Source organism: Scyliorhinus torazame, chromosome 1 (genome assembly GCF_047496885.1).
Source record: "Scyliorhinus torazame isolate Kashiwa2021f chromosome 1, sScyTor2.1, whole genome shotgun sequence".
Classification (NCBI taxonomy): domain Eukaryota; kingdom Metazoa; phylum Chordata; class Chondrichthyes; order Carcharhiniformes; family Scyliorhinidae; genus Scyliorhinus; species Scyliorhinus torazame.
In genome coordinates this window covers 174,247,441-174,268,899 of record NC_092707.1, presented here as the reverse complement: position 1 = coordinate 174,268,899, position 21,459 = coordinate 174,247,441, and the positions used below count along the sequence as shown (strand labels likewise).

General features: G+C 49.3%; 1 protein-coding gene across 2 annotated transcripts in view; it reads right to left on the bottom strand.

Moving 5' to 3' along the window:
- Window positions 1-21,250, bottom strand: part of eloa (elongin A) — a 110,764-nt gene extending 89,514 nt beyond the window's left edge. For both annotated transcript variants that reach the window (XM_072501173.1, XM_072501174.1), the window contains exon 1: window positions 21,148-21,250. In XM_072501173.1, coding sequence (XP_072357274.1) covers window positions 21,148-21,222 — 75 coding nt within the window. In that variant the 5' untranslated portion in view covers window positions 21,223-21,250. The remainder of the gene's footprint in view (window positions 1-21,147) is intronic.
- Between the last annotated feature and the right edge of the window lie 209 nt (window positions 21,251-21,459).

Here is a 21,459-nt window from a genome sequence, read left to right as displayed (position 1 = left end):
GAGAGAGGGAGAGAGAGAGGACTGGCTCTGCCAAACTTCTGCAGTTATTACTGGGCGGCCAATGTGGCCATGATCAGGAAATGGATTAAGGGGGGGGGCGGCGTGGGGGCGATTGGAGGTGGCGTTGTGTAGAGGCACCAGTCTAGGGGCACTTGTTACGGCTCCTTGACTTCCGGCACTGGGCCCAGCGAGGCCGGTAACACAATTCAACTTTAATTGGTCCACGGGCTTCTCGCCACAAATGAAGGCTCGCCAGCTGATTCACCGGCACCACACTCGCCAGCCCCCTCGCTAACAAGGTCGACCAGCAGTTAAGTAGCACTTGCTCAGCCAACTCCAGCCAGCTCGCAACAATGACGTCCAGGAGACCGGCCCAAGATTCGAGGACAGATCTGGGGAGGCGCCGAGACGCAGTGGAGGACAGGAGGGATGTCCTGTTTCCCAGAGGGCCCAGATGGTCAGCCATAGGGCAGCCAGTGCTGCCTGGGACAAGGTGGCAGCGGCTATGAGCGCCAGGAGTGCGAACAGGAGGACTGGCCTCCAGTGCCGAAAAAAGGTCAACAACCTACACTGGTCAGCACGAGCGAGTAGACACCAACGACATCGTCCCCTCCCCAGACCTTTCTGCCCCCGCACAAGCATCCACCCGCCAACTCTCCATGCGACCCCAACCCTTCCTTCACAAGGACATGTCACCATCAATGCGTGGCACCAAGGCCAACACTGCTAGGGTGGTGACTGCAGTGGAGAGCCTGGTGCACGACATCAGCACCATTAATGAAGGTGTCCAAGGCGTCGCGGAGTCGGTAACGGCCGTAGCTGAGCATCTCGGCAGAATGTCCAACTCACTGGGGTATGTCACCCAGGTCCAGGTTGACCTGGGCAGGGGCAGCACGGTAACATAGTGGTTAGCACAGTTGCTTCACAGCTCCAGGGTCCCAGGTTAGATTCCCGGCTTGGGTCACTGTCTGTGCGGAGTCTGCACATCCTCCCCGTGTGTGCGTGGGTTTCCTCCGGGTGTTCCGGTTTCCTCCCACAGTCCAAAGATGTGCGGGCTAGGTGGATTGGCCATGCTAAATTGCCCTTAGTGTCCAAAAAGGTTAAGTGGGGGTTACTGGGTTAAGGGGACAGGGTAGAGATGTGGACTTGAGTAGGGTGCTCTTTGTAATGGCCGGTGCAGACTCGATGGGCTGAATGGCCTCCTTCTGCACTGTAAATTCGATGATTCTATGACCTTGAAGAGGTTCTGCGGGACATGTCCCGCTCTCAGATGGGAATGGCAGAGGGGCTGCAGAGTTTGTCCCAGTCGCAGGTGGGCATTGCCGAGGGGCTGAAGAGCATGTCCCAGTCACTGAGGAGCATTGTTGAGGGTACCGACACGATGGTGCAGACTATGGGGAGCCAGGAGGGCTGGCAGAGCCAGATGATGCAGGGGCAGCCAGGACTCAAACCACCTGCCCCTGAGTCACAAGGTAAACCCCAGGGCCCTATGTGCACCAACCGGGAGGAGGGGGGCGCAGAGTGCCAACCCGGATCTGTCCCGGAGTGGAGATAGTGGCCACCAGCTCCGAGTTCCACCCCTCTGATGAGGCCGCATCTCATAGCCAGGAAACAGGGACAGGGCGGCACAGCTGTGTATGTGCTGCCGATAAGTGAGCTAGGGCCCTCCGGCCCCAGAGCAGTCAGAGGACGCCCACCAGGGGCATTAAAGACCATGGGACGAGGTAAGCAGCTGGATGCCACCACCTCTGATGTGCCTCCTGGGGACATACCTAGACGCAGTGGTAGAGCTAGGAGGGCCAAGCACATTGAGGATCACTGAGGGCACCGGGGGGGGGGGGGGGGGCATCACTATCGGGAGAGTGAGGAATTCTTACACACAATAAACACCCTTAAGCACAACTAGTATGATGCCTCTGTCACTTTCTTCCGTCTGTAATGCTGCTGACATCCAAACACTTGGCCTTCTCTCCAGGAATCACCTACTCCCTGCGACACTCACCCACCCTCCAGCTGTGGACATGTCCCCGGGCTTGTGTCCCATCCCCTGAGTGTTTCGATGTTGGCTGCTGCGCATGTTGCCTCCCGCAGTGTTCAAGCCAGTGCCCAGGCATCAACGTGTCATTGCAATGCTAGGCAATCAGCTGCACATGCTACATGGCCCGCCTACCCACAGGAATCAGTGAGTTCTCCCAGTGAGCCAGAGCGAGGCACAGCGAAGAGTGAGTTTTGGAATTTGAAGCTAGGTGGGAATTCGAAGCTGGGTGGGGAGGAGGTGCTTTTTAACCCTGGTAAGTGACTGGTAAGTAATTTTTCTTTTCATTTGTATATATATTTTTTTTTTCTTTAGTTTTTAGGAATTGTAGTTGTACGAGTTACCTGAGGTTTAAGACTTGGCAGCAGATCCCAGACCTGTGTCATGCTCCTCGTGTGCGATGTGGGAGCTCAGGGACACGTCCACTGTCCCTGGCTCCTTCACGTGCAAGAAGTGTGTCCAGTTGCAGCTCCTGTTCGACCGCTTGACGGCTCTGGAGCTGCGGATGGACTCACTTTGGAGCATCCACGATGCTGAGGATGTCGTGGATAGCACGTTTAGCGAGTTGATCACACCGCAGGTGAAAGTTACTGAGGGAGATAGAAAATGGGTGACCAAAAGACAGAGCAAGAGTAGGAAAGCAGTGCAGGTGTCCCCTACGGTCATCTCCCTGCAAAACAGATATACCGCTTTGGATACTGTTGAGGGAGATGCTCACCAGGGGAAGGCAGCAGCAGCCAGATTCATGGCACCGTGGCTGACTCCACTGCGCAGGAGGGCAGGAAGAAGAATGGCAGGGCTATATTGATAGGGGACTCAATCGTAAGGGGAATAGACAGGCGGTTCTGCGGACGCAATCGAGACTCCAGGATGGTATGTTGCCTCCCTGATGCAAGGGTCAAGGATGTCTCGGAGCGGCTGCAGGACATTCTGGCGGGGGGGGGGGGGGGGGGGTCTGCACCTGGGCAGGACTGGAACCGATGTTTGCTAGAGCTGTTGGGGAGGGTTTAAACTAATGTGGCAGGGGGATGGGATCCAATGCAGGAACTCGGAGGGAAGTAAAACGGGGCCAGAAACAAAAAGCAGTAAGAGGGAAAGTGTAAGGCAGAGAAGCCATAGTCAAAAATCAAAAAGGGCCACAGTATAGGGCACAGTGACTGAGGACAGTGTGAAAAGGGAAGCGGACAATGCAGGATTGAGGGTGTAAAATGAGCTTGTTGCGCACATTGAAATTGGCTGGTACGATGTTGTGGGCATCACAGAGACATGGCTGCAAGGGGATCAGGGCTGGGATCTAAATATCCAAGGGTATATGTCCTATTGAAAGGACAGGCAAGTGGGCAAAGGGGGTGGGGTTGCATTGTTAGTAAGGAATGAAGTTAAATCGGGACTTCCGGTGACGGCGGGCGGGAGACGACCGCACAATGGAGAGCCCCCGCTCGGGAACGGCAATTTCGGGGCTTTAAGCCCGGTCCCAGGGTCCGCGGAGGCGGCAGAAGAAGGGAGAAGGCACAGAGGAGGCACTGAGAAGACACAGGAGGGAAAAAAAAAACAAAGAAAAATGTCGAGGGTGAGCAGAAAAACAGCCGAAAAAAAAACAGCTGGAGGTCCGTCGGGGAGTGGAAAGGTCATCGCGGGGTTACCAGGAAAAATGGAGGCTGGAGCACCAGGGAAGGCCGCACTGCTTACGGCTGAAGAAATAACCAAGGTGATGGCTGCGGAATTTGAAAAGCAGTTGGCGCAGATTGCGAAATGCATGGAGACGGTGAGGAAGGAGATGAGGGAGGCTTTGAGTGTGCTGGTGGAGGAGGCGGTTTCCCCGGTGAGCACGGAGGTGGCGAGCGCAGTGGCGGAGGTGCGAGAGCAAGGGGAGGCGCTAAAGGAAGTGGAGGAGACGTTATTGCAGCACGGTCATCAACTTGCCTCGATGGGGAAAGAGATGCGGAAGGTGATGGATACTAACAAGGATCTACGAGGAAAAATGGAAGACCTGGAAAATAGATCCAGGCGACAGAACTTGAGGATTATGGGGCTGCCCGAAGGAGTTGAAGGACCGAAGCCGACTGAGTATTTTGCCGCGATGCTGGCAAAACTACTGGGGGAGGGGGAGGGCCCCTCCCGATATGAACTGGATCGGGCTCATCAGTCGTGGAGGCCTGTACCAAAGGCGAGTGAGCCGCCAAGGGCAGTGACTCTGTGCTTCCGAAGGTACAGGGTGAAGGAGAAGGTCCTGAGCTGGGCCAAGCAGAAGCGGGTGGTGCAGTGGGCTGGAGCTGGTATACGTGTATACCAGGACTTGATGGTGTAGCTGGCAAGGAGGCGGGCTGCCTTCAACCGGGTGAAGAGGGCACTGTACATTAGCAAGGTGCGGTGCGGTATTGTATACCCAGCGAAGCTGAGGGTGACTTACAAGCTCAGGGACTTTTATTTTGGAACGGCGGAAGCAGCGGAGGAGTTTGCGAAAGCAGAAGGACTGTGGCAGAACTGACAAACTGAGGAATGGCCATGTGCCGATGTAACCTCATGACTGTATTTTCTTCTTTTTTGTATCACTGCGCGCGGGTGTAGAGATTAAAGGAGCCAAGGTGGTATATATTTGGACGAGGGAAGGGACGGGACTTTCACTCGAAACGAGAGTTCTTTGGGGTGTAGGTGGATAGGCGGGGTTTGTGTGCTAAAAGGGGATCTCTGGGCTTTCCTAGGGCCGGGCAAGGGGGAAAGGGACCTGGGCAGGGGCCTCCACGCTGGCCGGTTTAAGCCGGCCAGTGATCGGGAGTGAGGTGGGGGAGGGGCTGCGGCCATCGGAGCCTGGCAGAACAGGGTCCGAGTGGTCTAGCCGGGGTGGAAAGTTGGGGGGGAAGGAACCGAGGATAGAGGGAGGAGTTTTACAAGAGGCAGTGGACGGGAGGAGCTCGAGACCTGGGGTGGGGGGTGGGAGCTGTGTAAGATTAAGGGTGACTACGGGTAATCCCTGATTTATTTTTGTCATTTGTTTATGTAAACATGCGGGTTGAGGTTTGGGGGTTGGTGGGTAGATGGGATCATTGTTGTTATTATGGGGACTGACATATCTTGCTGACTATTGTTTATCGTTGATGGATGTAAATGTGGGAGAAAATGTGAAAATGGAGGAGAATTTTTAAAAAAAAAATTTTTTTTTTTTTATAAAGGAATTAAGTTAAATCGATAGCAAGGAGCGATATAGAATCAGAAGGCATAGAATCTCTGTGGATAGGGTTGAAGAATCGCAAAGGTAAAAAGATCCTGATGGGAGTTATGTACAGGCCCCCTAGTAGTAGTCAGGATGTGGGGCAGAAAATACATCAGGAGATAGAAAAGGAATGTAAAAAAGGCAATATTACAATAATCATGGGGACTTCAATATGCAGGTGCACTGGGAAAATCAGGTTGGTAGTGGATCCCAAGAAATGGAATTTGTGGAATGTCTAAGAGATGGTTTTTTGGAGCAGCTTGTGACAGAGCCCACTAAGGAACAGGCAATTCTGGATTTGGTGATGTGTAATGAAGCAGACTTGATGAGGGAACTTAAGGTGAAGGAACCCTTAGGGAGCAGTGAACATAATATGATAGAATTTACCCTGCAGTTTGAGAGGGAGAAGCTGCAATCAGATGTAAAGGTATTACAATTAAATAAGGGTAACGACAAAGACATGAGGGAGGAGCTGGCCAGAGTTGATTGGAGATGGTGCCTAGCAGGGAAGACAATGGAACAGCAATGGCAGGAGTTTTGGGTGTTATTAGGGAGGCACAACAGAAATTCATCCCAAGGAGGAGGAAACATGCTAAGGGAAAGACAAGACATCCATGGCTGACGAGGGATGTCAAGGACAGCATAAAGGCGAAGGAAAAAGCATACAAATGAACGAGGATTAGTGGGAAACCAGAGGATTGGGAAGTGAGCAGAGGAAAACTAAAAAAGCAATAAGGAGGGAGAAGATGAAGTACGAGTGCAAGCCAGCCAGTAATATAAAGGAAGATAGGAAGAGATTTTTTTCAATATAAAAAAGGTAAGAGAGAAGCAAAAATAGACATTGGACCACGAGAAAATGTGGCTGGAGAAGTAATAATAGGAAACAAAGAAATGGCAGACAAACCGAATAGTTACTTTGCATCAGTCTTCACGGTGGAAGACACCAGTGGGATGCCAGAGCTCCAGGAGAACCAGGGGGCAGAGGTGAGTGCAGTGACCATCACGAAGGAGAAGGTTCTGGGAAAACTGAAAGGTCTGAAGGTGGATAAGTCACCTGGACCGGATGGACTACACCCCAAGGTCCTAAAAGCGATAGCTGAGGAAATTGTGGAGGCATTGGTGTTGATCTTTCAGGAATCACTGGAGGCAGGAAGCGTCCCAGAGGACCGGAAGGTGGCTAATGTAACACTACTGTTTAAGGAGGGAGGGAGGCAGAAGATGGGAAATTATAGGCCGGTTAGCCTGACTTCAGTCATTGGTAAGATTTTAGAGTCTGTTATTAAAGATGAGATCGTGAAGCACTTGGAAGTGCATGGTAAAATAGGACTGAGTCAGCATGGCTTTGTCAAAAGGAGGTCGTGTCTAACAAATCTGTTTGAGTTCTTTGAGGAGGTAACAGGAAAGTTAGACAAAGGAGAACCAGTGGATGTGATTTATTTAGATTTCCAGAAGGCCTTTGACAGGGTGCCGCATAGGAGACTGTTAAATAAGTTAAAAGCCCATGGTGTTAAGGGTAAGATCCTGGCATGTATAGAGGATTGGCTGACTGGCAGAAGGCAAAGAGTGGGGATAAAGGGGTCTTTTTCAGGATGGCAGCCGGTGACTAATGGTGTGCCTCAGGGATCGGTGCTGGGACCACAACTTTTTACAATATACATTAATGATCTGGAAGAAGGTACTGAAGGCACTGTTACTAAGTTTGCAGATGATACAAAGATCTGTCGAGGGACAGGTAGTATTGAGGAAGCAAGGGGGCTGCAGAAGGACTTGGACAAGCTAGGAGAGTGGGCAATGAAGTGGCAAATGAAATACAATGTGGAAAAGTGTGAGGTTATGCACTTTGGAAGGAGGAATCTAGGCATAGACTATTTTCTAAATGGGGAAATGCTTCGGAAAGCAGAAGCACAAAGTGACTTGGGAGTCCTTGTTCACGATTCTCTTATGGTTAACGTGCAGGTTCAGTCGGCAGTTAAGAAGGCAAAATGCAATGTTAGCATTCATGCCAAGAGGGCTAGATCACAAGACCAGGGATGTACTTCTAAGGCTGTATAAGGCTCTGGTCAGACCCCGTTTAGAGTATTGTGAGCAGTTTTGGGCCCCATACCTAAGGAAGGATGTGCTGGCCTTGGAAAGGGTCCAGAGGAGGTTCACAAGAATGATCCCTGGAATAAAGAACTTGTCGTATGAGGAACTTTGAGGACTCTGGGTCTGTACTCGTTAAGAGTTTAGAAGGATGAGAGGGGATCTTATTGAAACATACAAGGTACTGCGAGGCCTGGATAGAGTGGACGTGGAGAGGATGTTTCCACTTGTAGGGAAAACTAGAACCAGAGGACACCATCTCAGATTAAAGAGGCGATCCTTTAAAACAGAGATGAGGAGGAATTTTTTCAGCCAGAGGGTGGTGAATCTGTGGAACTCTTTACCGCAGAAGGCTGTGGAGGCCAAATCACTGAGTGTCTTTAAGACAGAGATAGATAGGTTCTTGTTTAATAAGGGGATCAGGGGTTATGGGTAGAAGGCAGGAGAATGGGGATGAGAAAATATCAGCCATGATTGAATGGCGGAGCAGACTCGATGGGCCAAGTGGCCTAATTCTGCTTCTATGTCTTATGGTATCCACTTGGGTTGTGTGAAGTGCTCACTTTTTCAAAATATAAATTTAGAGTACCCAGGGCAGCCCGGTGGCACAGTAATTAGCACTTGGACTACGCTGCTGAGGACCCGGGTTCGAATCCCGTCTCAGGGTCACTGTCCATGTGGTGTTTGCACACTCTTCCCGTGTCTGCTTGGGTTTCACCCCCACAATCAAACCAAGTGCTGGCTAGGTGGATTGGCCACGTGAAATTGCCCCTTAACTGGAAGAAAAATTTAAATAATTGGGTACTCTAAATTTTTTTTTAAATTTAGAGTACCCAATTCTTTTTTTTCAACTAAGGGCAATTTAGTGTGGCCAATTCATCTAACCTGTACATCTTTGGGTTGTGGCAGTGACACCCACCCACACAGAGACAGGGAGAATGTGCAAACTGGGCAGCACAAGTGGATAGCACTGTGGCTTCACAGCACCAGGGTCCCAGGTTCGATTCCCTGCTGGGTCAGTGTCTGTGCCGAATCTGCACGTTCTCCCCGTGTCTGCGTGGGTTTCCTCCGGGTGATTCGGTTTCCTCCCACAGTCCAAAGACTTGCAGGTTAGGTGGATTGGCCATGCTAAATTGCCCTTGGGTTACGGGGATAGGGTGGAAGTGAGGGCTTAAGTGGGTCGGTGCAGACTCGATGGGCCGAATGGCCTCCTTCTGCACTGTATGTTCTATGTTCACACAGACAGTGACCCGGGGTCGGGTTCGAACCCGGGTCCTTGGCATCGTGAGGCAGCAGTGCTAACCACTGTGCCGCCATAATGCGGTCACTTAACCATGATTGCCAATTCCCTATTAGCAATGGACTTCACTGCATGGCCAGGGGCCTCAGCAATCGATGGGGCTTATGGGTGGTCGGTGGGGCAGATGGGTTATCCCCCCGGTTACAGCCCCAACGCCTCCCATGGCAGCCCACCCCTCCGGAGGGTCCCCCACCCCCAGCCGAGCACCTGGGTGGCAAGTCCAGCGACCCCGGTCTCTTTGCCTATGAGCAAAGATTGCGACGTCCCTCCTCAGCTCCCCACAGAGGCCTGTCCACCAGGTTAGTGTTTTTCAAAATAGTACTAATCGGCGCCAGTGTGACCACTTACTGGGGAGGCCTCTGAATCATGAGAGGCCCTTGGTTATGGGGTGGCTCTCGTTAATTGTATGGTAATTGGACTTGTGGTGATAACTGGATCCTCGCTACACTACGGCGAGATCCCAAATTCACCTACAGGAAAGTGCCGGTTGCATCGCAAACAGTTCGGCACCTGGCGCGGTTCTCGTTTTCCGCTTCTCCCGCTATTCACTGGCCTCGTTCCACTTGAGCGAGAGCACGACAAGGCTGGAGAATAGTGCCCATTACTCTGTTTCTCTCCACAGATGCTGCCATGACCTGAGTATTTCCAACATTTTCTGTTTTCATGCCATGAAAAAGAGAGTTAGGTTTGTAACTACTATACCCTTTACACTAAACTTCTGATCACTGGTGTATTAGAATGGGAGGAACTTAGCCACGGGGAAACAAAATGTAAAAAGATACCAGCAAGCAATTCAACCAAGATCGCTGTCCATTGTATCTGTCACTGTACTTGGGATCTACTGAATAAAGAATAAGCACATTACAACAAAAATAACACTGGCAAACAAGTATGGAAAATGAGGAATAATCCTAATGTGAGGTAGGCTGAGACTATTTAAAATCATAGAAGAATTTTATCCCATCAACCCGAGCAGATTTGAAATTAGATTCCAAATGTGTGGGACACAATGGCAACCTCTTGCTTCAGCCAACTACTCTCTCCTGTACCATCTCCAAAAGTAGAAGTTTCTATTGCTACATTGCGTCGGGTTACTGTTCCTGACATTTCAACAGCAGTCTCTAATGGTCAGGCTATCCAAGGCCTTGAATATAAAATGCTTAATCATAATACCAAGTTCATAAAATAAAGAGGTTTTTTTGAGCATGTGCCAGTAATTAAAATATTTCAATGTGCTATTTAGGCTCCAAAGGAATACAAACAAATCAATTACAGGATAGAGCAGATGAGACATCCATTAAGAATACAACACTATCCCTTGCTGAATAAACAGGAACTCTGTACAGTCAGAACAAACATTACGTGAAGTGCTTTAAGCATTAACAATAAAGGACAGCTATGGTCTGCTTATTATACATGACCTGTATACTAAATTTACAGAATCATACACAGAATGAGCAGCATGTCAGGATCACACCTGTCCCTCACAGAGTATTAGACTTACTGAGTTCACAAGGTGGTCTATTTCACAAAAGCAGGCTTCTGTGAATAGGGATGAACAAAGGAAAGGGGAGATGCAACTGGGAGAAGGGGAGAGAGGAAGGTTCACTGTCTTATTATCCAGTTGGTGCACAGTTTGACAGTGGTTGTAAAGAAATGTCAACATGAATTACCTTATCCTTTTGGCTAAAGCAAGCTCCTGGGCATCAACTAGACCTCAGTGAAGCATGGAGAGGAAAATTCAATCTTCAAAAATTTGGAAACATCAATTTTTTTTTTTAAATTCCTTATGAGTTACCATGCAAAACAAAAAAAACACTCTGGGCACTACTACATCATCATAAATGGATTGTGTTTCATTTTAAGTGACTAATAAAGAGCCACTGATAATTGTGTTTATATCTGAGCCAATGAGCATCTGTGATAGCTCAGCTTACACAAAAACGTGGTAACTAATATTAGTAAGTTTTAAAACCACAAGACGTTTTGCCTTTTAGAATAGTAAAATAGTGCTGCCCACAAAACACGCATTCAGAATTACAATTTTACAACTTGTTTCTGAATCAATGTTTCTTATCCTTCTTTAACATGACATATCCTTCACTGTCACTGCGTCAAAATCCTGGAACTCCCTTCCTAACAGCACTGTGGGGGCTTCTGCAGCGGTTCACAATGGCAGCACACCACCACCTTCTCATGGGCAATTAGGGATGGACAATAAATACTGGCCTAGCCAATGATGCCCATGAACAGACAACAAAAAAATGCACCATTTGAGCTGAGAATGAACTGTTTAACGCACAACATATTGCTGCTTCAAATGAGTCTGAACACCATGAACTCCACAGGAAACGGAGTACAAGTAACCAACACCACAATCAAACTCCAGGGATGAAAAATATCCATGGCATAATTTTTTGTAAGCAGAGCATAAGTAACGACACAATGGATACTGACTGGTCACCTCAGGAATGGCAGTAAGCGTATCTTTAAAAATAGTTCCCAAATTGATTTCAAATTTTCCTGGCCGCCATTTATCCCTCAATCTACAATCTTTAAAAACACAGATTATTTGGTCATTAACACATTGCTATCTGTAGGGGTTTGCTGTGCAAAAATTGGTGGTCACATTTCCAACATTACAACAGTGCCTGCACTTTAAACAGTACTATCATTGGCTGTAAAATGTTTTGGGCCACCTAAAGATCATAAAAGGAACTATGGAAATGGAAATATGTCCTTCTTTCTCAAACAAGAGATCATCCAACACCAGTGTTTATGTCCTCATTTTCAAAAGAAATTGGTGTGTTTTTTTTTTCTAAATCAAGAGAAAAGCAAGTAGTCCAAATGTTCCACCTGTAACACTTCACAACAGGCCATGTGGGGTAGCACCTCTCCTCTGATAACAAATTACTTTGCCTTCTCTCCAAGTGGATATTTATAAATCTACAGCATGGTGGGGAGGAATGGATATATTCACTCATGTAACAGTATAAATAGTTCTACTGACTAACTATCTAGAACAACTTGCTAACAAACTAGAAGAGAGGAGCATACAGTTTGATCACTGTGCCCAAGGCTTAAAATAGCTGCTCACTGCTTTTCTGGTATGGTCCCAGGGAAAACGAGGACTACTCAACAACCAATGTAATGGAAAGCCTCAAAAAAGAATATAAAAGATAAGACCAGCAATTACAAGCTGATCTAGTGTGGAGAAACTTCCAGAAACAATAATTCAGGACAAAATTCATAGTCAAATGGACAAGTACAGATTAAGGACAGCCAGCATAGATTTCCTCAATGGAAAATCATGCTTAACTAACTTGCTGGAGTGTCTTGAAGAGACAACAGAGAGGGTTGATGAGGCAATGCGGTTGATGTGGGGAACATGGACTAACAAAAGGCATTGATACAGTGCCGCACAATAGATTGGTTAGCATAGTTATAGTTCATAGAATAAAAGGGACAGATAGGAAGTTATTAATGGATGTTTTTCAGGCTGGAGGAAGGTTTGTAATGGAGTTCCTCAGGGAATGTTGTGAGCCTTGCTCTTCCTTGTATATATCAATGACCATTAGTGTACAAGTGGGTGGGCAAGTGGCAGATGGAGTTCTATGTGGAGAAATGTGAAGTGATTAATTTTGATAGGAAGAACATGGAGACTATACAAAATAAAGTGTACAGCTCTAAAAAGGATGCAGGAGCAGAGGGGCCTGGGTGTATATGTGCATAAGTCATTGAAGGTGACAGGATAGGTTGAGAGAGTGGTTAATTAAGCATGCAGTGTCATGGACTTTATTAATAGGGGCATTGAGTATAGGAACAAGGAGGTTCGGCTGAGCTTGTATAAGACACAAGTTCAACCTCAATTAGAGTAACACGTCCAGTTCTGGGTGCCGCACTTTAGGAAAGATGTAAAGATATTAAAGACAGTTCAGAATAGATTTACGAAAATAGTTTCAATGATGAGGAACTTCAGTTGTGAAGATAGATTGGAGAAGTTGGGACTGTTTCACTTGGAGAAGAGAATGCGGAGAGGAGATTTGATAAGAGGTATTGAAAATTATTAGGGGTCTCGACAGAGAGAGGGAAAATCTTCTAACCCATGAAAGGATTGAGAATGAGAGGGCACCAATTTAAAGAAGCAAAATAACACGAGGGAAATTTTTTCCAGACACCAAGTGATTGGGGTCTGGAATGCACTGCCGGGTATGTGCTGGAGGCAGGTTTAATGGAGGCATTCAACAAAGAATTATTCTGCTTTCAGAAAAGGGAGAATGTGCAGGGTCAAACGCAGAGGGCAGGGAATAGGGGTCAAGGGCAGCATGGTAGCATAGTGGTTAGCACAGTTGCTTCACAGCCCCAGGGTCCCAGGTTCGATTCCCGGCTTGGGTCACTGTCTGTGTGGAGTCTGCACGTTCTCCCCGTGTGTGCGTGGGTTTCCTCCGGGTGCTCCGGTTTCCTCCCACAGTCCGAAGATGTGCAGGTTAGGTGCATTGACCATCCTAAATTGCCTTAGTGTCCAAAAAGGTTGGGTGGGGTTACTGGGTTACGGGGACAAAGGGGGATGGGGTGGAGGCATGGGGCTTTAGTAGGGTGCTCTTTCCAAGGGCCGGTGCAGACCCGATAGGCTGAATGGCCTCCTTCTGCACTGTAGATTCTATGATTCTATCAATAGCGCAAGGAGAAATGCTCACATGGAAAGCCGGTTCTGACATGGGCTGAATGGCCTTCTGCACAGTAAAAATTATGTGATTCTGAGAATTAACAAACCAACAAGAATTCTACAACTTGCAGATTATCTTTCCACATGTGGTCTCAAAGCAATTCTTATTTCAAATGACAAAGCCTACAGATACTTCAATTTGAAACAGGAAAACTGAGAGAACTTAAAATGATTTTAAAATGGCAACCTGGTTGCGAGCACATTGACTCACAGTGAGATAACGCATCACTCCTGTGAATCCATAATGTGAGAGGCATGAAACTCAAACAATGCATAAGTAAACAAGGATTAAAACTAAAACACTTGAGAATAACGCAATCAAGGTTGCTCTCTCACACTTCCTGTCAAGAGAAAGTAGGAGTTGAAGGTAGTTACTCAGACTGGCAAAAAGTGCAAAGTGATGTTCCACAAGGATCTGTGTGGGATCACTGTTGTCCAACAGTTATAGAAAACAATTTGGACTCATAATTTGTGTATGACACCAAATTGGGGAGTATCATTGATACGGAGGAAGACTATGACATTGTACAACGAGACATTAATAAACTTGTTCAAGATGGACAAGAATTAGGTATTGCATTTTGGTTAGAAGCATGAGCAGGCAGCCGATTGGTGCGGAACTGCTGAACCCGGCGTGGGGGTTGGGGATCAAAAATAAAGAAAATTGACCACCCCAAATAAAACTCCAGCTGGAGAAGATCCAAAGCAGCTGGAAAGAACTGGTACAGTGCGAGAGATTGGCTCACAGGCTGTTTGGTCCCTATCCTCTTGTAAACCAGACTTTAGGCTTGATCAGTTACATGATGATAACCTGGAGACGTATTGGCAGTCAGATGGATAACAGCCCCATCTCGTTAATATTCAGTTCATACCAAAAACAACTGTGAAAACCTTATGTATTTAAGCAGGCTACAAATCTGATGAACGCTCCAAGCAAGGTCTCTGTCAGAATGGGAAAACACTTTCATTTTTTTAATATAATTTTATTCTCCTCCTTTTTCACATTTTCATCCAAATTTAAACCCACCAACAATCAATGGTAACAAATACAATGTCAAACCACTGGTCAACAATTCCCTCCTCCCACCAACCCCCAGACAGCCTCCAACATCTTAAATACAAACAGCAAAGAAAATGAATCAAGAAATCACCATCAACGCATACATAGTCACCAACAACATACAGTCCAACCCGCACCCCCCCCCCACCCAAACCCCCCCAAATGCCCCCCCCCACCCCAACCACCCGCAAAACTCCCCCACCCAACCCAACCCCCCCAATACTCCCCCACCCAACCCAACCACCCCAACCCACCCCTACCCCCAACCCACCCACCCCCACGCCCAACCCACCCCTACGCCCAACCCACCCCACTCACCCCCACCCCAAACCACACCCCAACCCCCCTCACCCCCCCTACCCCAACGCCCCTCACCCCCCTACCCCAACCCCCCTCACCCCCCTACCCCAACCCCTCTCACCTCCCCCTACCCCAACCCCTCTCACCCCCCCACCCCAACCCCCCTCACCCCCCCCTACCCCAACCCCCCTCACCCCCCTACCCCACCCCAACCCCCTCACCCCCCCACCCCACCCCCCTCACCCCCCTACCTCACCCCCCCTATCACCCCTACCCCAACCCCCCTCACCCCCCCTGCCCCAACCCCCCTCACCCCCCCTGCCCCAACCCCCCTCACCCCCCCTGCCCCAACCCCCCTCGCCCCCCCTGCCCCAACCCCCCTCGCCCCCCCTGCCCCAACCCCCCTCGCCCCCCCTGCCCCAACCCCCCTCGCCCCCCCTGCCCCAACCCCCCTCGCCCCCCCTGCCCCAACCCCCCTCGCCCCCCCTGCCCCAACCCCCCTCGCCCCCCCCTGCCCCAACCCCCCTCGCCCCCCCTGCCCCAACCCCCCTCGCCCCCCTGCCCCAACCCCCTCGCCCCCCCTGCCCCAACCCCCTCGCCCCCCCTGCCCCAACCCCCTCGCCCCCCCTGCCCCAACCCCCTCGCCCCCCCTGCCCCAACCCCCTCGCCCCCCCTGCCCCAACCCCCTCGCCCCCCCCTGCCCCAACCCCCTCGCCCCCCCTGCCCCAACCCCCTCGCCCCCCCTGCCCCAACCCCCTCGCCCCCCCTGCCCCAACCCCCTCGCCCCCCCTGCCCCAACCCCCTCGCCCCCCCTGCCCCAACCCCCTCGCCCCCCCTGCCCCAACCCCCTCGCCCCCCCTGCCCCAACCCCCTCGCCCCCCCTGCCCCAACCCCCTCGCCCCCCCTGCCCCAACCCCCTCGCCCCCCCTGCCCCAACCCCCTCGCCCCCCCTGCCCCAACCCCCTCGCCCCCCCTGCCCCAACCCCCTCGCCCCCCCTGCCCCAACCCCCTCGCCCCCCCTGCCCCAACCCCCTCGCCCCCCCTGCCCCAACCCCCTCGCCCCCCCTGCCCCAACCCCCTCGCCCCCCCTGCCCCAACCCCCTCGCCCCCCCTGCCCCAACCCCCTCGCCCCCCCTGCCCCAACCCCCTCGCCCCCCTGCCCCAACCCCCTCGCCCCCCCTGCCCCAACCCCCTCGCCCCTCCTGCCCCAACCCCCTCGCCCCCCCTGCCCCAACCCCCTCGCCCCCCCTGCCCCAACCCCCTCGCCCCCCCTGCCCCAACCCCCTCGCCCCCCCTGCCCCAACCCCCTCGCCCCCCCTGCCCCAACCCCCTCGCCCCCCCTGCCCCAACCCCCTCGCCCCCCCCTGCCCCAACCCCCTCGCCCCCCCTGCCCCAACCCCCTCGCCCCCCCTGCCCCAACCCCCTCGCCCCCCCTGATCCCCCCTGCCCCAACCCCCTCATCCCCCCTACCCCAACCCCCTCACCCCCCCTACCCCAAACCCCTCACCCCCCCTACCCCAACCCCCTCACCCCCCCTACCCCAACCCCCCCTACCCCAACCCCCCTCACCCCCCCTACCCCAGCCCCCCACCCCACCCCCCTCCCTCACCCCCCTACCCCAGCCCCCCACCCCACCCCCCTCCCTCACCCCCCTACCCCAACCCCCTCACCCCCCCTACCCCAAACCCCTCACCTCCCCCTACCCCAAACCCCTCACCCCCCCTACCCCAACCCCCTCACCCCCCCACCCCAAACCCCTCACCTCCCCCTACCCCAAACCCCTCACCCCCCCTACCCCAACCCCCTCACCCCCCTACCCCAACCCCCTCACCCCCCCTACCCCAACCCCCTCACCCCCCCTACCCCAACCCCCTCACCCCCCCTACCCCAACCCCCTCACCCCCCCTACCCCAACCCCCTCACCCCCCCTACCCCAACCCCCTCACCCCCCCTACCCCAACCCCCTCACCCCCCCTACCCCAACCCCCTCACCCCCCCCACGCCAACCCCCTCACCCCCCCACCCCAACCCCCTCACCCCCCTACCCCAACCCCCTCACCCCCCTACCCCAACCCCCTCACCCCTCTACCCCAACCCCCTCACCCCCCTACCCCAACCCCCCCGCCCCAACCCCCCCCACATCCTCCTACCCCAACCCCCCCCCACATCCTCCTACTCCAACCCCCCACCCCTCCACACCACTCCCTTCGCCAACCCCCAATCTCCCCACTGTCACATCTAAGCTACTCACTGATTACCAACTTGGTCATGAGAGATTCACTGCTTATATCCTTGAAGCTTAATTAAAAGAGTGTATGTCCTACGAATTAACTAAGAAACCATGATTTGTAGCGACTGCCAATGGAAAATATTAATACAACCTTGCAGTTTGTAAAATCTATTCCATAGATTGTGCAAAGATAACTGCTGTAGAAGTGGAAGGTGATAATCTGTGATATGGAATCGGAGGGTATGTGTCGTCTGACCCTGACTGTACACCAACTTGCAATTTCCTCCTAACTATCCAGTTGTCTGTACATAAAATTAAATAAAACAATTAATTTTTTAAGAAGAAATCCCATTTAAAACTGGAGTGAGTGGGCTAATGCAAAGGCATTTTATGCTTGGAACAGGTAGATGTTTATCAAGACTTCACCTGTACAGACTAAATAGCGAACAGTAATTCTTCAATCAGCAGTCCCAGGGACACAGCTGCTGAAGGGTCCCTTGGGGACAAGTATTCACAAGTGGATAGCTTTTGATAATTTATATTTAGAAAGTATCCAATAATAAAAAAGGAAACAAACAATGTTTAAAATCTTTGTACTAAAAACAGGAAATACTTGTCAGACTCAGCAAGTCAGGCAGTGTCAGTGGAACGTGAAGCAAATTAAGTTTCAGGTCAATGACGTTTCATCAGAACAGAACATTAAAACTCTTGTTCTAAATCTTTCCATTTAAGGGGCAATTTAGCATTGCCAATCCACCTGCCCTGCACATCTTTAGGATGTGGGGGTGAGACCCATGCAAACACGGGGAGACTGTGCAAACTCCACACGGATAGTGACACGGGGCCCTGATTGAACCGTGGTCCTCGGCTCCGTGAGGCAGCAGTGCTAACCACTGTGCCACCGTGCCGCTCGTCTTATGAGCAATGTCATGTGAACCTCACTATATATTATCACATTACAAAGAATTTTCTGTCCTGAAGATCTTGGCATGGCATTATTCATTGGTACCAAATAAACCAAGTTGTCTTCCCGCTTTGTGGAAAACATCCAGTCTCTATATGGTTTTAACTGAGGCTACGCACCAAATCAGTTAAACCTACAATTTTTACCATGTGTACAGTGGGGTAGTGACAATGTCTACTAACCCGGAGAAGGCGAGTTCAAAAATAATGCAGTTAAAAAAATCTGGGCAGCACGGTGGTTAGCACTGCTGCCTCACAGCTCCAGGTACCTGGGTTCAATTCCGGCCTCGAGTGACTGTCTGTGTGGAGTTGCACTTTCTCCCTGTGTCTGCTTGGGTTTTCTCTGGGTGCTCCAGTTTCCTCCCACAGTCCAAAGATGTGCAGGTAGCTGGATTGGCCATAATAAAATTGCCCCTTAGTGTCCAAAATGTTAGGTGGGGTAACTGGGTTACGGGGATAGGGTGGAGGCTTGGGCATAAGTAGGGTGGTCTTTCCAAGGACCGGTGCAGACTTGATGGGCTGAGTAGCCTCCTTCTGCACTGTAAGGATTCTATGATCCTATTCTATCAGTAAAAAAAAAACTATAAAGTTATTAGATTGTCATAAAAATCTAACTGCTTTGCTGATGTCCTTTAACTAGTTTAGCTTATATGCAACTCCAGTCCCACACAAATCATTAACGACCTTTTGAAGTAGCCCACTCACTTTCTCAGGGACAACGTCAAGTGGACAACCGAGATATATGAAAATTGCAAGGTTACTCCAAGGGGCACATAAAATAACAATTAACTAACCATCAAATGCTCTTGTATGAAGCTGTAATGGTTCAAGCGCCTTTACAAATTAATGGTACTCTTCAAAATGGCCAGCTGATTTTGAGCATAGATACAGAAATCTTCAAAATTTGGAAAGTACTTTTTGACTCAGGGTTTGCAACTGCCTAACACAGCAGTGGGGATTAAGAATGAGTAGAAGCACCAATGCAATTGCTTTAAAATGTCACCCTTCAAATTGATCCAGGTCCAATTTGAATTTTATGCACTATTTTACAGCATCTTGTGGCAAAGTAGGGTTTAGAACATAGAAAAATACAGCACAGAACAGGCCCTTCGGCCCACGATGTTGTGCCGAACCTTTGTCCTAGATTAATCATAGATTATCATTGAATTTACAGTGCAGAAGGAGTTTATAATGCCAACTTGCACCAGGAAGCAGTCTGTACTTGTTGTATCTTAGGTCATAAAGCTAAAGCTAGAATAATACATCTAAGTAGGCCTGACTTGAATCAAACAAGGAAACTTCAAAAGGGGTTTACACTGCAGTTTCTGATAAATAGAAACCACAGAAAAGCCAAAGTGAAGTTGCAATGAAAATCCATTCTAACATTTGCAACAGATTTTAAGAAATTAAAGTTATCTTTAGAAGCTTCACATTCTGCCACATCTCAGGCAGATTCAACCGTGGCAAGCTGCTGTTAAACCATCACGTTGTTTCTAATTTTCTTCAACCAAAGGGCAATAGCTCTTTACTGCAACAACAACTTGAATCTATAAAGCACCTTTAATGTAATAAAGCATCCCAAAAATGCTACATAGAAGATATTAGGACAGTTGACCAAATGCTTGTTCAATTAAGTATGTTTTAAGGAGCATCTTAAAGGAGGAAATAGAAGTAACAAGGTGGAGAAATTTAGAGAGGGATTCCAAAGCCAAATGCCAAGGCAGTTAAATGTACGGACTAATGATAGTGAGAGAAAAATCAGTGTGCTCAGGAATCATGAATTAAAGGAATCTCCAGCAAGGAGGAGATTACAGAAATAGGAAAGGGTCAGGTTATGGAAGGATTTGAAAATAAGCTTGAGAATTTTTAAATCAAGGCTTCGCTTAACCAGAAGTCATTGTAGGTCAGCCAGCAGTGGGTGATAGGTGAATGGCATTTGGTGTGGGTAAAGACATGTGCAGACTTTTGATGAACCTCAAGTTTACAGAGTAAAACAGGAGAGGCTGGGCAGAATTGCCAGCAAAGGAATGTGTGCCCATTTGCTCTGCAATTATGACTAAACAACTGGCAGCATTATATAACATCTTATAATTCAAGACAAAACAAATCAGCAGAATTCAACCAATCAACAAGCTTAAAAGAGGAAGTTCCACACCAAAACAAAGTACTATTAATTTATTCACACTACTTCCTTTATTCATAACCTACGTTGTTTTGAGATCCAAGAATGCAGCAAGGTTTCAAAGTTATCTGCCAGCATAATTTCATATACTTACACTAACCCATCACTTAATCCCATCTCTAAAAATGATTTTGAATTAATTCCAGCAAAAAGTCTGGATGGTTCCTGATGGTTTGTGGTTTGTAAAAAAATTCCAAGTATTATATTTAAAGTCAAAATTATGGCATTTTCTTATGGGTTAGGACACGGGCAGATTTTTTGATGAAAAACAGGGGAGGCTGGACATAGTTGCCCAGCAAAGGAAGGCATGCCCATTTGCTCTGCAATTATGACTAAAGAACTGGCAGCATTGTATAACATCTAATCATTCAGTACAAAACAAATCAGCAGAATTCAACCAATCAACAAGCTTAAAAGAGGAAGTTCCACACCAAAACGAAGTACTATTCATTTATCCGCATTACTTCCTTTATACATAACCTACGTTGCTTTGAGGTCCACGAATGCAGCAAGGTTTCAAAATTATCTGCTAGCATCATTTCATAGATTTACAGTAACCCATCACTTAATCCCAAAATGATTTTGAATTAATTCCAGCAAAAAGTCTGGATGGTTCCTGATGGTTTGTTTAAAAAAAAACACGAATTACATTTAAAGTCAAAATGACAGCAAAGCATTCTATTCTCTTAAGCTTACTGGCTAGATTTTTTTTAAAAATAATTAATCGGGGTTCCTGAGATGTTCAAAGAATGCAATGTCATCACTTTCCTGTACTACCGAGTGGAGGTTCTCACACGCGCATATTGTTCGTTCATATAAATAGATATTTAAAAAAATAAAACAAGCTGATTAACACCTCACATAAAAGATAAACGTCCAAACGCAGGACCCTTGGCCTGACCCCTGGTTATCCAATGGTTTGATTGTATTATTCAATGGCTCGATCACTGGTTTCCCAGGTGTTCGTCAAATGTCTTTCCGTAGTAAGATCTGTTAGCCCGTCCCTTGAGATGTATCCCCGAGGTGATTTAAAAGTGCAGGAACGAGAGATTGTTTACCTTCTTGGGCTCCTGAGTCTCTGACAAACGAGACTGCAGCTTTAAAACCTGCTCCTGCACCCCGTCAGCAGCCATGATTCCCACCGTCTCTGGCCCAGCAACCACCCGGAAGCAGTTCCGCGCATTCAACCTGGAACTGAACTGTTGCCCATTGTAGTGAATAGACCTTATTCACAACCGCCATCTTGTTTTTACACGTGGCTCAGCAACTTCCACTTTGTGGAAGCGACGCTGTCAGGAGTTCGTCTTCTGTACAACGAAAATATACATGTCCATATATTTGGCGACTTGGCCTAATATCGCCTCATGTGA